Genomic DNA, 18,761 nt, shown 5'->3' on the forward strand with positions numbered 1-18,761 from the left:
TCACGCCATCCAGCGTCCAGATGTGCAGTCGATAAAGATATACATCTCCGGTCATCTGCATATTGTGAGCCATCATTCCTACTTTTCGTTTCACTCTTTGATGTCTACAAGTAAACAAATAAAATAATTCAACTCAAGTTAGTATGTCATGTCCATTTATTTATTTATTTGGTGAGTATCCATGTAATTTGTGGGATAATGAGCAATCAGACTGTAATTTCTGTAGTATACAAATTTGAACAAAACTGCGAATTGGACTTTCAAATCAGTTGTTTCTGGAGACTACACTCTATTTCTTCTCATATAATAACATCATTTCAATGCAAATCATTATTTTATGTGTTATATTTAGAGTAACTGAACAATATACAACAAATAAATAGCGTAATCAACTATTCCTTTTTATTGCCTTGTGATTGTCTTGACATTTTTGTTGAAGGGGGTGAACTTGTTTCAAAATTAACCCCCTTTAGAGCTCCGCCACTACAAATTTTAAAGCTAAAAAATGGAGACAAAAATGACGATTTTCTCTGTGGACCTCATAACTGACTAGTCAGTTGTTGGATGACCGGTCGGCCATCCTGAGCCATCCATGTTTTCATCAAAGCACATCTGTAGATCTGAAAGGCTTTGAACTTTTGAGCAATAGCCAGTATGGTCAGCAGTCATGCATTTGATCTTTCACCAATTTCAGACTGTCCAATCAAACTCCAACCCAATCTCATTCATTTCTTGGCCAGTTCCTCTTCATTCCGGTCACTCAATATTTTGCAAGTCAAATCCCTGAACTGGACGCACTGCAACAACTCAACCTACTGCTCTCAGGCCACTGACTGGTTTTATATAGACAAGAGCAGTTTCATAGACATCTTTCGATTAGGTTTGAACTGTCATCTGCCGTATTGCACAATATCATATCCTAATGATGGGCATTTGACAAGACTGCTATCTCAGTATTTAATACCATGGATGGTTGATGAATAACATCATTTTGCTAGACTTCTGCCTTAAGAGAATCAAATGAAAAAAAGTGTAGTTTCATGAGATTCACAGATTAAACTGTGAGACCTTAATAATGATGTCTCATCCTGCAGTAAGTATTTTCCCAGAAAATTTACTCTTCAGTATAACTGTGTAGTGCTCTTCACATCTGCATAGCTGCACAAAAGGAGAGTCAGAGTTCAGCTGAGGTTTCAGTATTGTTATGATAATTTTAATAAGTGTTACTGTTTGACATCTAAATAGTGTTCAGGAATACCATTGAAACAGAGTGTGAACAGCTGCTTTGGAGAAGAATCTTTATAATATTGGTAAAGTCCCCTGGAGTTCTCCTATTAGTCTTCTCAAACAAACTGAAGTACTAAAAGTTCCTTGTGCCCCTCTCATGCTTAGTCAGTCATCTCAGGCCAAACACTATGTGCAGTGATATCGGAAAAAATACAGTTAAATGAGCTTTGGACAATTAGTCAAATACTGTCTAATTTTGTGGAAGTTGATTAGCTTTCTTTTGTTGAGGTGATTGGATCACATGATACTCTTCGTCTTGGGCTTCATGCCACAAGGAGAAAGAAACACACCACCTTGCACGGTGTAGTCTCATTAATGTTTCAGGCTTATTAATGAACAAATTTCCTTCAAATTTGGCACTGTTAAACACAGAGGTAATAGTGTCCTTTTGTGAGGGTTTAGAATTGCAGAGTGAATTAGACTGTTTTTTCTATATAAAAGGGCACCTAGAGCTATTTTCTTCTATTTGCTGTGTTATCAAAAGTAACAGTTGATTTGGACCTATTTGCCACTTTTATTGGCTGTGACAGTATAGAAAGAATACTAAGTGATGTTGAAGAAAGCAAATGACATGAGCCAGATTCAAATTTTCTCTGATGTGCCAGAGAAGCAACAACTTTGTTACCTCTGAAAGAAACTGATTCATACCTGAAAAAATGATACAAGGGATTGTGTTTGCACGTGTGCTGCAGTTTGACAGACAAAACCCTGCCTCAGAGTTGTCCAGCTGGCCTTTGTTGAGGGATTTCCGCGCTGTTGCCCTCTGCGACCCGAACATGATCATTCTGCTTTGAGATGGCCAAGGTGATGGAAAGGTAGCGGGAGGAGGGGAAGAAATGAGGGAAGCTCAGAAAAGAATGGGAGGCGGAGGTTGGTGTTTCTGTGACCATCTGTTGTCTATACAATACAGCCTGTGCACAAAGCAGGTTTACACTGCTGTCCGTTCAGAGGCGCACGACATGGAGCTCTCTTCTGGAAAATGTTTTAACCTCACCACATAATCTGTGACATCATACAGAGGGTATGGCAGTGCCAGTGGAAACATAGTCTAGTCTCAAACGTTGCCATTACAGTGGGAAAATTCTAAGACAGCATTCTTCTGCACCTTTGATTTCACTCAAAATAAACATGAAACACAGAAATCCCTGCCAGGGATGCTTCCATTGGGGTTTCAGCATGATGTAAAGAGATGGTTATGCTGATGTTTTCTGAATAATATGAAGAATGGAGCGCAATAGTTTTGCCTATACTTGTATGCAACTGTAATAAATCTCTGTCCATTTTGCCCTTTTAAAGTCACTTGTTTTGCAATGGTGCTACCTGATATTGAGTGTCTTCGAGTAGAAACAGACATTTGTTAGTTGGATGATTCTATGCTGATTTGAAAGTGGTGCTTGCCCAAGAAAAACTTTCTTGAAAAAACTGCCACAATGCTACAGTGTTGTGGTGGTTGCTAGGGCGTTGATATATGGTTGATAATGTATTCTTTGTAGTTTTAGCACATCGCTACATTATTCTGGGTGGTTGCTAGGGCATAGCTAGTTGATTACTTTGGTGTTTTGGATTGTTACTAGGGAATTGCTTACCCAAATCAAAAGAGCTCACCTCCAAGTCTTTTAAATTCTGATCCCTATATGGCTGGGTAAATTTGGTTCACCAATTTCAATCTGATTACTTCGAAAAGTCTGTTGCTCAAACAGTGAGGGACGAGTTTCACACCATAGTTAAATACTTAGGGTTAGTGGTTAGAAATCCCACAAATGATTTGATTGATGTTTTCAGGAAACATCAAGATTACCCCGAGAAAAATTCCAGGAAAGTTTGTCCTCATTGTACCACCACATAATGTTAGATTTCAGTAATCAAAGCCAAAGATGTCTAGATGAGACAAAACGTACTGTAGGTTTTGCCCACGCCAGGATGCTTATAGCAATTATTTTATATCAAGTAATGTTTCCAGTGCCCTTAATACCATTCATTCATAGTAAATAGTATTGGATTATCAATTTTATTATGGAAGATTTTGCGGCAGCCTGAATTTGTGACAGACTGTCATAGATTTATTGGGATGGTTTTCATTTAGCTTGAATAGTCTTATAGTATCTTGTTATTTATTATTTAAATAAAATAAAGACCGGGTAATCCCACCACTTTTGTATTCATTTGTCAGCTCTGTTGCAAAGGCTCTGAGTCTACTTCATTTAATCTGTAAGAGAAAATCATCCCCAAAGAAAAGTAATTGAAGCACAGCACCATGTGCCATAAAGCCCAAATGCTGTAATTTTAAATTATGTAACAACTGCATCTGATCTTCTTAAATCTGTAGATCCTCAGTTCTCTAAATCATGTCACGTGAAACAGCTTTTCCGTGCCTTGTGCTTAAGTCGATTTCCTCTCGTGCAAGTCACAGATCTGATCCATGATTTCAGCTGAAATCTTTAGCTGCCTTACTTGTGTTCATGTAAATGAAGGTATTGTGTCATCTAAAGCTGATTTTGTTTGGGGAGTGAATGTTTACGGAACACATTAACTGATGGAGGTTTTTAGTCATGTTAAGTCTTGTCACACGTGTGTGATGATTGAAGATGTCAAGAGACATTTATTGTTAGCTGTTGATAGTCTTCCTCTGCTTGTCAAGCAATGGGGAAACGCATTAGCATACTGTGGCAGCGGGGGCGTGGTCAAGCGCCCGTCCGGGAGAGAAAAGCGGTAAGGGCGCTTACACCTGAGCTAAATTATGTCTAACACCTGTGTCTAATTGCAGTAGCATGAGGAGAACAGCATTAAAGTCATTTGATAAGACTGTTTAAAGATATATATTAAAAAGGAACTTTACCTTTGAAGCCGACGCTGTTTCCCGTCTCTTCCTTAGTGGAAAGTTCTACACATACAGTTTCAGCATCCCCGCTCCTTCTATTTATTTGATTTTTTTTATCTTTTAACTCAGTCCCAAAGGCCCTTTGCAAAAGAGCTACATTTAGCAAGACTTTTTAATGAAACCTGAAAGAGATATTGATATTGGATACAATGCAGTATTGAACAGTTTAGAAAAGAAGATGGCATATTCTAAATACATGCTTACCAGAAATGTCAATCTCAATTGCCTTAGTTTAAAATGGATGTTACTCTTTGGCACTTTAGGCTATTTTTAAGCTTTTATTATTGTTTGGAAGATGGGTGCCGCTTGACATAAATGACATCAGGGGCTATGTCCTTAAGTGTCTTATGATAATGTAAACCTACCTATAAATATAAATCATTCAAACCAGAGGTCCATTTGTTTGAGAAATTTTAAATTAGTTATTAAAGCTGCCATGAAGGTTTGGTTAAAAAGTTAATAAAATAAAAGTTCAACTGAAAAAATAGAATCAATGAAACAGTAAAGATAAAATTCGATTTTTATATACTGCAAGTACAAATTTCCCCTTGCTGCTCATTGGTACAGTTATTGAACTGTATTGTGTCCGATATTGGGTGACAAAGATTGCAAGTTCAAATCTGGGAGAAATATGTTTTTTTTTTTTTTTTAATAGACCAAGTAAAATTGCAGCTGAAGACCATACGCATTCAGAATAATCGCACTGTGAACTTGGCGATTTCTGTCGCTGAGATCGGTCTGTGCTTACCAAAACTCGAATCACAGCCCGAATGGCCAAAGCTGTAAGTGTTGTTGAAAGTATGCGCACGTGTGAGCTCCAGTTTCCAGGTGAAATGTCCACAGAGTGACACTAAAAGGTGTTTATTTACTTGTAAATTATATTATACAGTCAACAGGAATTCATAGTTTATTAACCATATGATGTACCTCTATCTAACTGACAGATATCAGCAGAAGTTAGAGGGGTGGCAAAGTATTGCACTGGGAGCTTATAAGAAAAAGTTACCTACTAGGTCACAATTAATTTGCAATGGGTAGAGTGGGCACAATCATGTGAAAATTTTGTTAGCTGTGCATTGTTTCAGTCCCCCGTGCCACCCCAGGTAACACTGCTGTCGTTGAATTTACAGTATTGCCATAGATACTGCTTTATTGTTTGCTTCATAATATGCCACACTTTCTCAATTGGAGACAGGGGAAGGCCAGCCAATCTAGCACCCGCATTCTCTGTTTACGCAGCCATGCACTTGTAATCCAGGCAGTATGTGGTTTGGCATTGACCTGCTGGAAAACCACTTCTGAATGTGAATCCTTCAGACGTCACTGTCTGTAATGGATATTATGACATTATGCCAATAAAGTTAAGGCTTTATATGCAATTCAGAAGCCATACATCAACACCATCTCTGAGAAGGAAATTTGAGGAATGTTGTGTTTTGTGATCTTACAATTCCACATTCCAATTAGTTTTTGGAAAAAACAGCCATTGTGTTCACTGGGCCAAAGAGGGAAAGGACTATCCAAGCTGTTATTAGCATCAGTGCTCATGGGATTGGTCACTTGCACATCTTTGACATTAATTCAGTGTCCTAACGCTTAATCTGACCCAACTGTGGTCAGTGGTGTTGGAGTGTGTTGTAATCATCTGATTTGAAATGAGTCTATATTTTCAAAATAATAATTCAGTAGTTCACAAGTTAATGTAATCCTGCTTAGAGGATAGTGTAAATGGGCAAAGGGCTTGAGGCTCGAGGTTTGAAAAACGAGTTGCGGGGGGTGGGTGTGGGATGTTGCTTGCTTATCTTGTGTGAGGTGTGAAGATGTGCCAAAGAAGTTTTAATTATGGTTAGCTGAGGAGGGATTTGGGAAAGAAGTTTGTTTACGGAGGTGGCCTCACGCAGGTAACGGTTCCGGAGTAGGAAAGATTAAAATGGTTGAAGTGATGGGGATAAAGTGAAAAGGGGAATGGGTCTGGAACGGGGTTCTCCAGCAGAGGCAGCCTCATGTGGATATCTGCTCTAGTGGCCCAAGGATAGGAGGGATAGGTGTTGGCAGAGAGAACAGGTTGCGTGGAAAAATGAAGGCATCTGGAACATATCGAGGCAATGTCAGGATACATACTTGCGTGGCATTTGTGATGTGAATGTGCTGAATCCTCGGGCGCGGGACAGCAGAGCGGTCCATGGGAGAGCATATGATTCATGTGAGAATGTTTATGCTGAATGTTATGGAGCTCGCTCGAAGTTGCGGGGGTGGGCCTGCACAGAATTCGATGGTAGAATAAATAGGATGAATCCTCAAGTGCGGACTTACATTGCATTTAACAAGGTGAGCCCATGTTTTTGTTTGAAAAGTTTACTCTGCAAATAAGCAAGAACTCACTCTGCTGTACGAATGGGTTGAGCAAGGCATTCGAGGGCATATGGTAGGCTATGTTCGAATTAAATGTATTGATTCGGAGCTGCAGGCTGAAACAGCCTGATTGTTGTCACTTGCTACGTGGGTGATGGTTTGTGTGATATGACTGGCATAATATGGGTTATGGAGCAATGGAGGCTAAGACATGCCGAGGTTGTGGCACATGAACGTTGTGGCACCTGGGCAGCACGTTAACGCTGTTTGCCGTTTAGTGGGAGTTTGTACTATGACCCTAAAGATGCCACGGTTTCAGTGCTTGAACATCGTATTAGCACTGTTGCGGTGTGGTAGGAGGTTTGGTCGCATAGCCCAAAAGACGCCACAGTTGCGGTACTTGGACTGTGCGTTGCATCCACCTGGACAGCATATTTGTGCTGCTTAGGGATGTGTTGAGCCAATAGAAAACATGGAAATGTGGTAAACGTAGCATCTGCGGATGCCTGAAAGTAATTGTTTGCTAGGTTAAATGTCAGGAACAGATGTGAAACAATGTCAGGAAACATGCTTGCGTGTGCATACGAACAACGTCATTTAAAGTTGGTTTGTCATAAAACTAGAAGGCACATGAAACTTAGTGCCCTGATGAATACCATAGTCGGATGTTTGTTATCTTAAGTGTATGGTTTGGAGCATAATGCGAGCCATTTCAAAACTCTATATTATTTGCACGGGGTGACTCGTCTCGTTTTAACGAGGACGTATGAAATCGTAGAAGTTTGTGCCTGATAGTTGTATTTAATAGATACTATGAGGGCACCGTTTGCAATGGTGTGGTGAAATAAAACTACTTGTATATAATGATGGCTTGTAAATTCTACAGAAAACTGAAATATTGGAGTATAAAGCAATGTGTCAAGCTGAATAGTTCTGCATCGATGTGGGTGGAGCTTAAAATTATTACATATTGTTGAACGCTTTTAAAAAAATCATGCATCAATTAAAGGGGACCTATTATGCAAAATTCACTTTTACATGGTGTTTGAACATAAATGTGTGTTGGAAGTGTGTGTATACAACCACCCTATAATGATACAAATCCAGCCAGTCCTTTTTTTAATCCCCATTAATCATGAGCACTGTCTCAAAACAAGCCATTTGCTGATTCTGTACAAAGTGACGACACTTTATACAGGCCCTGCCTACAACTGTTGACGGACACTGCCACAACTGTACACCAATTAATAAGTGAACATTACAAAACATGTTCAACATTTTGTTTGTGTGTGTTCACTGTGTTGTTTCCTTATAGCGAACATCGTTGCAAAACTGCTGAAAAAGCTCAAATTACCATTTGGAAACATCCTGGTTCATTCTCAAAGTTGTTACTTCTGACGGAGTCTCTCCCTCATCAGTGTCTGACTCCGGTTCAAACATATAGGGCTGAAAACCACTATTTTCACTGTCAGTCATATTGCTTATGATGTCTAGTTATCTGAAGCAGAGATGTCAAAACTCCATCCTGTTCTAGATATGGGGTGGGGAGCACCAGCTCATTTGCATTTAAAGACACGCACGCACGCACGCACGCACGCACGCACGCACGCACGCACGCACGCACGCACGCACGCACACGCACACACACACACACACACACACACACACACACACACACACACACACACACACACACACACACACACACACACACACAAACAAACAAACAAACAAACAAAAACAACTAGTTTTTAGAATGCCAGAAGACTCGACACCATGTAAGAGATAAGCGACTGTTTATGGTCGGATTAAATAATCTTGCTCCTCCTGAACCAAGTTTATAAAACTCCATTGAAATTCACAAGGTATAACATAAAATAATATGTTGTTGTAGTGCTTTCAATATAGCACAGAATTTAGAAATCACTCCTTTTTGTTTTTATTTGCATCTTCCAAACTTTTTCAGAATTGGGTTTTTACATGCAATTTTAGTATTGTCTATTTATGACCCATAAAAAACACAGAGAAAGCTCATTTATATTTCTTTACCCTTGTGTCTCTACAACATTGAAGGCTATCCTGAAAAGATTTGGGACTACACCCCCTTCAGCCCAGGTCTAGCGACAACCCCTGTGTTAACACACCACTTGAAACCTTGAAAGAGTCTGGCCTTATAATAACCAATACTTTTTTCCAGTATCATGTATCTGTGATTATCTTCATACAATGTGTTTTGGAAAGAGTGGATATATATTGTGTGTGCCTGCACAGGCTGCCGACAGGACCCAGTTGCACATGTCATGGCTGTTGCACAGCTCGTTATTAATAGTTGATGAGGATTGTTATCCCTGAGCTCTGACCTTGGGGCTTGGGTTTCCTGGTGGAAGCTGCTCCCATTGATCTTTTGGTTTTCATGTGCTGTTGGACAAACTACTCTCTCAACACTCCATTGGTCGTCTGAATGCTCGCACTGTGAGGACTTATGCCTGTCAGTGTAAAATCTGGTTCACACTGCCTCAACAAACAGCAACATTACAAACATTCTGTTGGCTTCTATTGTTTTTATAATGTTGCAAATGGAACTGTCATGTTCTTAATGTCCCAAAAACCATGTTACATTTGCATGACTTTTTTTTGGCTTTGCTTCAATGGAGACCATATTCAAGATGTATTCGGGACCGCACTAGAACACACATGCTCACAACAGCAGGAAGGACTACCGGTCTTAACAGACGTGTGTTTTCCTGTTTTTGCATCTCCATTTCTCCATTCTTGGCCTTCCGATTAAAAACATGGAAGTTGGTGACTTTGTTTAAGGGCTGCCACACAAATAGACAAAAGCATATCTAGACCACCCTATCATTGCAGCTGTTTTAATTATAAACTGAAAACAGGAAGTAATATGTGGGTTAAGCCATAGCTTCTGGGGTTTTGTTCAGGAATGAGACTCAGGACTAATGCGGACAAGGAAGGGCATTGGTTACTGACAGGAATTTATTAGTGGTGGATTTTACTGTTGTACTTTGGTTTGGCGATAGGAACAAGCTCCTCATCTTAAGTGTTTAGCTTTGGTGGGTAACTTATACCAAATTATTTGTGCTGCGGACATGAATGATACCTCAAATCATACTTGTTAAGGAAATATGTGCTGTTACTTTTCTAAGTGACCAGAATTTTGATTTTCACCTGATAAAACATGTACATTAAATTAGGGACCCGGGCCATATCTAGTAATCAACATATCATAGCAACTTCTGGGTGGGCTCTTTATACTTGGACCAGTAAGCAACCACCCAAAGCACCTTGGCATTATGGCATTGAGTTTTGCATGAGGAAACAGCATTTTCTTATTAACACTGACATGAGAAGTCATCTCTTTTTATACACAGACAAGTACAGGGTTTGGTGCTCTCAAAAGGCTTTGGTTTTCAGCATGTCCTGTAGGCATCAATAGTGTTCTGTGCTGCCTGTATACCCACAATGTGCTTTTAGACTTATTGGGAGGGAGCTTTCTCCTTGTCAAATGCACCACTGTATGTCTCTGAAATGAAAGAGTAGCCAGACAAAATAGCTGTGGTAGTTTAATGACTGTGCAGGATAGAGACAGTGAGTTAGGAGATCATAATTGTGTTTAAGGGTTGGGCTGTGGTTAAGATAACTGCTTGCTTTGGGCAACCCTGCCAACTTCTGTCAGTCTTCTATGGATCAATTGAAATTGTTCTCTGGTATCCTCCCTGTACAATTATGTTCTGTTCTCAGCACTTTGTAGAAGTACATATTATTCCTGTTCTTTGGAAGTGTACATTGACTGCTGGAATGCATAAGAGGTCATTGCTGCAAGCAGAGGATATATGGATGAACAAATTTTAAAGAATAAATCATCTATTTAAACCAAAATATTCATTTTCAACATTATGCATGCCATTATAAATCCGCAGTGAAGAAAATAATCATTTTCTTTCAAAAACCTAAAAATATCATGATGATTCCAAACTTTTGATTGGCAGTGTATCTACATTTACCTTCAGTAATTTAGCAGATGCTTTCATCTAAAGTGACTTACATATGAGGAACATAGCAAGCATTTTTTGTAGCTTGGATGAAAGAAAATAGTCAGAATACATGGCTTCTTTGATTGACCGTCAATAGAGAAAGGCCCAGATGGTGTATATATTCTACCAGCAAAAGCTAACTAAGTCATGCTTTCAAGCAAAACCTTGACTCCTTTAAGTTTAAACTTAAGCTATTATCTGTCTTTTCTGATTAGTTTGCTTTAGTTAGTGTCTGTCTCATGTGATCTTTGTCTATTTTTCAGGGAGCTCATGTGTGGGTTCGAGACCAGGAGCAGCTCTTGCCCTCCATCGTCAGCTGTTGTGATGACCGAACCCTCATCTTCACAACCGACTATGGAGAGGTAAGATGGACAGTTAGATTCTGGCATTTTGTTCAGCTCCGTGTGAGTTGTAAAAAGAGGGTGGAACCCTTGCGATGTGTTTAGATGGGACATTGCACTCAAACACACAACAGCGAGTCTGTGCCAATGATCAAGTGCTGGAGAAAGAACTTCTTACAAAAGATGCATGAAGGACTTCAGTGAAGAGAAGTCCCTTCAGCTTTAGTTTTATAAGTCAGTATTTTACCACATATGCATGTAAATTCTTACAAGCTCGCTGTGCAGATAGTTTTCTCCCTGTTGATGCTCCGCTCAAATTTAATATAATTTCAACTTTGTACCCATTGTCATGAGGTATTGAAGTGTCAGCTAATGATCAGAGAGTTTGGATTAATTATCTTTATATTGGAAGTGCCTGTGCTAAAATCAGTACAAGACGTGCTTTTCATACATAGTTCAATGCAGCACTTGATGCCCTGACACAAATCATGTGCATCACATATCTAAAGTAAAAAGACAGCCTGTCGACTGATTAATATAAAGTAATATTTTCTTATTAAATATTAGGTTTAACGTGCATTGTAATTAATACTAGTTCGTTCAATCAGTCAGCATCCCACTTAGACTTTGGGAAATTTTTAATTTCACTCGAATTGGAGCTATTTTAGTGAATTTTTGTCTTTATACTGTGGAGTTTGGAAAATGTTAATAAAGCATTTTTGTTACATACTGTATTGATTTGTTCTATTGTGTTATTTTTTCCAAAGAACAAATTAATGCCTTATGTCAGGAAATATGTATGTATAAAGTCATATTTTACAACTTTTAAAATCAGAGATTAATCACGATTAACTGTGAAAAATTATGAGATTAACCGCGATTTAAAAAAAAACAATTCTGACAACCCTAATTAAGATAATTAGTTATGTACATTAAGTGTAAGCAGCACATTATCTCTGTATTTGGAAGCGCGTTAGGCTTATTTAAATTCAGAGTTTGTTCTCTGTTGTCCATGAGAAAAACACGTAGCATCTGTCAAACGCAAAGTTGCTGTGCAGTGTGCATGTGTAGAGATGCGCTCCAGTAGTCATGCACGTATTAGGCAGAGCAAAAGGCATTTACACTCAACACAATTTTTTTTCTTCTTTAATCTCTCAATATATTACGCATTTATTAAAACGTATTTAATTAAACCAGTAATGTAACTAAAGTAACGTTGCCTATTGTAGCAAAGTAAAAGTACACCATTTTCATGAGAACTTTACTTGAGGTAGAGTTAAAAGTACCCACTATTAAACCTACTCTTAAAAGTATATTTTCTTCAAAAATGTACTCAAGTAAATGTAACGGTGTAAATGTAGTGTGTTACTACCCACCTCTGCATGTCAATGTATGTCACACAGGTTTGGCATCAGTGATACCAAGGGGACAATAAATAAATTAAATTTTAATTTCTGTCTTCATAAGATCACATTAAAGATGTTTTTTTTAATATGTTATGCTTTTTGAAGCTTTGCAGCCTCTGATCACTGTATTTTTTCATGGAAAGTAGTAGCATGAACATTATTTAAAATATTTTTGAAGAATACAGATACTTAATGGCATGAGGATGAATCATTTTTTGTTGAACCATCCCTTTAATACCTAAATTAGATTAAAATTCCTTTTATTTTCCTTTTTTTATATTCTTTTCACATTCTTAATGATTTGCCAACTGTCTGAGGGAGATAAACGTTTCCATGTAAATGTCTCCAATTGTGTAAGCTCATGCAGGTGCAATGTGACTGATCTATAGTTTCTCACAGATAGAGAAAGACCTTTAGTATGAATATCAGGAATGTCCGTAAAGGAGCCAGTCATCACGTTTAATCAGTGTGGCCCTCTGTTAGGCCTTTGTGTCTGGAGGAAATCCTGCTTTCAAATCACAATGAGCAAGAAAGCGAAGGAATGCAGGTCAGAATATATATATATATATATATATATATATATATATATATATATATATATATATATATATATATATATATATATATATATACATATATACATATATACAGTATAGAAATATATATGTGCTTTGTTCTGTTCATTCAGAATCTTTTAATGCAATTTAGGTTTATATTTCTGCTCAAATCTCTTGCAGGATTTGTAAGTTGTTTATCAGTTTTTAAAATAATAGGGATTATAAAAGTAGCATTTTATATAGTACTGCCCTGAAGTAGCTATTTAACAAAACAGACATTTACATGTAACTGAAATTACACAAAGTATCTTTTAAGACTCCTTGTGCATCAATGACTGTTTGCATCCTTTTGTAATAGTTTTGTAGTCCCTGGTTTGTCATGAGTGGGAATTAATCTACACAAAATGCCTCCAGGTCCTATAAGTTCTTTGGTTTCCTGCTTTGAACTTCACATTTGAGTTTTACCTATGGCTCAAGGATGTTGAGATTCAGTAACTGTGAGGGTTATAAAAGATATCTCAAGATATGAAAATTAAAATCAGCACTTTTTTAGTGCAGAAGTGGAAAAGTACAAGGTCTGTAGAGACCATGCCAAGATTAGGTAGATCAAAGGAACCCTAACACTTTAGGCAAGACATTTTGGAAGATGCATAGAAAGAAAACAAAGGTAACTTCAACTCTAATCCAGGTTCCTCTGAATAATAATCCTTAAAGGTACAGCAGTGGTCTCTTAAGTCCCCAGACCTCAAAATCATTGAGCCACTTTGGGTACAAACTTACCGTAAGGGCCGGTGGTTGAATGCATGGGCCATAAGGGTGTCCCCATAGATTCAGTGGAAATGCAGTTTTAAAAAGCAGTGGAAAAGCTTAAGGAAATCAGGTTTCAAAATGAAACAGACCTTGTTATGGAAGTAGGCAGGAATGATATTCTCCTTGTTAGCATGTCCGTCTTCAATACCAGACTGCATAGAAAATGGGATTCTCAATAACACATTGATAGGACATAGGAACCATCTTGCAACAGAAAGTCGGCTCTGGTTCTCCAGTTAATGGTGTATGTGAAAGCCATGAAATGTGTCATTCAGAATGTAGAGCACCAAATTATTTCTTTCTTATTATTCCGGTGCCACATTTACATCCATTCAAAATAAGCACCATTTGCATTTTCCATGATTGCTTACATTGGCAACATTTTAATGCCAGTTTTAATGCATATACTACAATTCTAATCTGCTCCATGCATTTACAGAAATGACTTCCGATGTGGCCTTGAGCATCTTGTCTCTCTGTCTAAATTCAATTAAGCATACAGTTAGTGACCATAGAGAAGGTTTCAGAGTACACACAAAGTGCAGCAGATAATATTATTCAGTGTCAATTAGAAGCAAAAATAAAACATTACTATCACTTCCAAGTGGATTAGTTTACCCAGAAATTATTAGTGAAACACAAAAGATTTGAAGAATTTCCTGACCATTTTTTCAAGATAAAAATAAATAAATAAATAAATAATAAAAATGGTCTATATGACAATATATAGTAGATTGCGCTGATTGCTCTTTTACATGCAATTACAATGAATGGGGGCTGAAGCTTTCAAGTTATCAGCAGTTCTTCAGTTAACAGCTCATTGAAGGGGGAACATTATCAGTGAATAATGACCTAAAAATTAATTTGTATGGCTTCAGAAGACTTTGACTATACAGTAGCGAAATATGAGAGTTTTCATATGTGTTTGAATTGTCCCTTTAACATCTCAAACCACAAGTGAGACTTTGTTCTTACAGAGCTTCCAGCATGTAGCACAGGGCCTGGTTCATAAAAACTGCATAATACAGAAGTACATGAGATCCCATCACAGGTTTTATTTAACAAGCTTTGTATGGCTTCCATGGCAAAGCAGAGGTCAACAAAGATCAGGAGGCATGTGTGAGCTATTGGCAGAGATCAGTGAAGTGTGGAGAGAGTGACACTCCACTGATACTCCACTGATTTATCACTGTTAACACACACAGGTATGAGGTCAAGGTTGAGCTCAGACTCCTTTAGAAGAACTTTCTCTGTTTTCCTGCAGACAAACACTACGGGATGCATGCAGAATGTGACCTCTTCTCAAAACATTAGTACAATCCTCAGCCATTCAGCTGACCACCACAGAATAATTTGAACAGAGAATGAGCAAAGAATATTATAATGAATTAACAGCCATTTTAGTTACTTTAAAAGTTAACAAGTGTTTAATTGATCATTTCTTATTAACTATCAGAGATGTATCCTCACTTGGCCTTTTGTCATAATCTTAAATCCATAAGATATAATCTCCAACAGTTTAAAACTAATTGTGTGCATTTTCAATTTGTCTCAGAACAAAACCATTACCAAAACTATAAACTGTTACCTTAGTCAAGGTAGACGACATATTTCATTTAATTTGCAACAATTTAAAAATTCAATCTACCCCAGCTTTTTCCACAGTATAGTGTTCTAAAAATGACTTTTTTATATTATGAATCTTAAAAAAGAAAAAGGAAATCACAAGAAATCTTTGTGCTTTAAATGTACAGATGCAGACTTACAGTATATAGGTGTAAGGTAATAATAGGTAAATATTTGTATTTGGTGTAAAACAAAAAGAAAAGAATTATCTGTTCATATTATGTTTATTTCTAGCTGGATAATGACTATTGGACTATGTATTAATCCTGTTCAATTCATGTATTTGTAACAATTTTATAGACTTAAAATGCATTAAACAGTTATCAGAATCATTTCATCTTGGCTCTCAGATTTCACTAAGTCTATATTCAGTTAGTGTTTTTCAAAGCAAACCTTGTGTTTTGGTGGGACAGCTTTGGGCAGGGAGTGTCTCAGCCCTGGTACAGTGGATGAGTTGAGAGTTGACTGTTTCCTGTGAAGAATATAGCATTTTCAGCTGGGCTCCATGTGTGTGCTTACAACGGGCCATCCCTGTCCTTCCTGCCCCACCCACACTATCATACATATTCATATATTGCTTTACAATACAACAGGGTGTGGTCTTTTAAACACAAAGCCTCAGACCGGACAATTGCATGGAAGATTTGAGAGACAAACATGCCAGTACATTATTGAATTCAACACGTTATCACTCAACAAAGATGAGCTACAACAAAAGTGATTTATTCAACGAGGACTATATTGCTTGCAAAGTAATGATTATATTTTTAATTGCACAGATTGGTGTCTCTGTAAGTCTCTCTCTGCTTGGTTGTAACATAATCCTAAACTGGGTTACAAAATGAGTTGAAAGCATTCATGTTTTCTGTAGAGTTCTATTTATTTAAATAGATTATTTATTAAAATGTATTATTATTGGTCTTATAGAGATGTTTTCTCATATTTAACGTATTTTAGGTCATCTTGTAGTCACAATGATGCATCAGTCAGAGCATCCCTGCTCTCAGTGAAAAGGCCACTTTAGGAAAGCATTGACTGTGTGCTTAATAACTTTGGATCAATGGATTTAGCAGATGCGCTTACATGCACAAGCACGTTTAGGAGAATGTGTGGTTGCTCGCGGAGTGCATTGAAGATGTGTGTGCACTTTATATTTGGAAGACCTTGAAAGCACATATTGAATACGATTTGAAATAGAATACATTTAAAAGAATATAGTATGTAATTTACATGTATATGATATGCATCAAAATAATTATAATAAAAAGGAATAAAGAAATACAACTTTTTCAAGCCATTCCAAGAAAAATAAAAAACAAAGTTGCACATTGTTATTTTTTGTTTATGTTGCGCTGGCCGTTATGAAAGTCATCTTGGACTTTAAAGGGTCACTCAGTAACTTTTCTGGACCACCTAGAAAGAGAGAGAGCCTGGAGAAAGCATAATTCAAAATCAATAGTTATCAGTTACAGATGCAATTTGTAGAAAATAACAATTAAATGTCAGCAATGATTCATTCAATCCATGTCACTCATGGATTGAATGAATCATTGCTGACATTTAATTGTGGTGTTACAACAGGGTGGTTACTGAGATTAAGCGAGTAGTATTCAGCTGGTCATTAGGGCTGCATGATGTGGAGGAAAAATGCGATATGTGATAAGTTGTTGAATAATGAGATATGCGATACGATATTCCTATGATGACGACATCAGAGTGCACAGAACATCATTACCCCCACTGCCCAAATATGGGATAGATAAACAATTTATCTATCCCAGTGATCACAAAAAGATATTTGTCTTTTGTTCCAAATTGCATTTAGACTATATAATATATACTTTTTGCCACTAGCTATGTAGCAGATATTAAAATTCATATTTAAATATTTGTATTTTATTTTTAAAAAGCATATGAATAATAAACAAGCCAAGTTTCAGTTTCAAGTCGGCGTTTGGTCTCGTTATTATCTGCAAAAATGTTTTGATACTCTTTAATGCTGTGTGTGACAGATTGAGATTCAAACAGAGCGGGGCACAGAGCGCTCTCTCTCTTATGGCACAAAAAAGAAACATGAATGACCATCAGAAGGTATATCGAAGGATTAAGTATGACTTACTGAAATCAAATGTGTCTTCTCTCTGCTAATATGCACACTGCACGCACACACCATGTGACAATCGCACACCCGGTCTGTTCTCTGCTATCTACGTCACCATAAACATTACTTTTCAGCATATAAAAAAACAAAATAATGCCATTAACGCAAGCCTTTGCAATATGCATATCGCAATATGTACGTTTGCGATATTTCGATAAATTCGATATATCGTGCAGCCCTAATGGTCATGTGATCCTAACATGGCAGCCCTCATGAGGGGACCCGCTCCATGTAGAATACATTTTATAAGGTTACTGAAATGAGTAGATTCTTTATTTCAAGTGAGCACTCATGGTTTTATACATATGTTTCAAAGTTACAATTTATTTATTTTAGAGTACAACTTTTTTAACGAGCGAGTGCACCTTTAACTGACACACAGTGGCACAGATGCAGCATCATGCATACGCAAATGTTTTTGGCACCTTATTTCATGTAGAAATATACTATACACAGGCAGAAATTATTCATTTATTCTGAGAGAAAAAGTGTCTGACATTTGGTGGGTAAAATTATGTGAGTAGTATTCAGCTGGTCATGTCTGCCAGTTATTAGGTCTTCATCAACTTCATCTGTTTAAAACAGAATAACTTAAAACAGAATTTTCTAAATATTAATTTCTTTATGGGTAAAACGTTTGTAATGAGGGAAAAAATATTGAGTACACCTTTAAATCTCTAAGTATAGGAAAAAGTCTTAGTGGTGAGGAAGAGAGATAATCCTTATCGGTTTCCGCTACACACAATAATGCATTAGTGGAATTTTGGTATCTTACAAGTGATAGTATATTGTAATAATCAGTATAGATTCCAGGAAATTCCATTTATTTATCCAGTGTAGGACAGCACTGACGGCACTTCTTAATTTTCTCATGTTTTATTGATGACCTTATCACCAGGATTCCCAATACTCTCAGGGATGGTCCATTGCTTAGCAACCAGAGGTGATGTTCCCACTTAATGGCACACTGTCACTGACAGCCATTGTCCTGTCTGAATGCCTGTAATGTGCTAATGTCAGTATGTGCCTATTTGTTGAAAACAACAGGACACTCTAACCTGGGGCACAGAGATGATAATAGACTATCAATTTACTTGCTCTATTCTATTTTATAAATGTTATCACAGTTTTAGTGTGTATTTTAACACATGGTTTGTTATTGTTATCATACCCTCCTTTCTCTTTAGGGTGAACTGAGTAAAAAATGACAGAAATAACATTTCTCTTTCTCTGTCAGAATTAAAATGTTCACTTGTGCTGTTGGCCACTTTCCAATTACGCTGTATACGTT

The 18,761-nt window shown here is 37.4% G+C and overlaps 1 protein-coding gene across 1 annotated transcript in view; it reads left to right on the forward strand.

Annotated features, from left to right (window-relative positions):
* Window positions 1-18,761, forward strand: part of LOC127658592 (unconventional myosin-X-like) — a 106,548-nt gene that overhangs the window by 16,261 nt on the left and 71,526 nt on the right. The window contains exon 2 of the mRNA XM_052147969.1: window positions 10,833-10,931. Coding sequence (XP_052003929.1) covers window positions 10,833-10,931 — 99 coding nt within the window. The remainder of the gene's footprint in view (window positions 1-10,832; window positions 10,932-18,761) is intronic.

Source organism: Xyrauchen texanus, chromosome 18 (genome assembly GCF_025860055.1).
Source record: "Xyrauchen texanus isolate HMW12.3.18 chromosome 18, RBS_HiC_50CHRs, whole genome shotgun sequence".
In the NCBI taxonomy this organism is placed as follows: Eukaryota; Metazoa; Chordata; class Actinopteri; order Cypriniformes; family Catostomidae; genus Xyrauchen; species Xyrauchen texanus.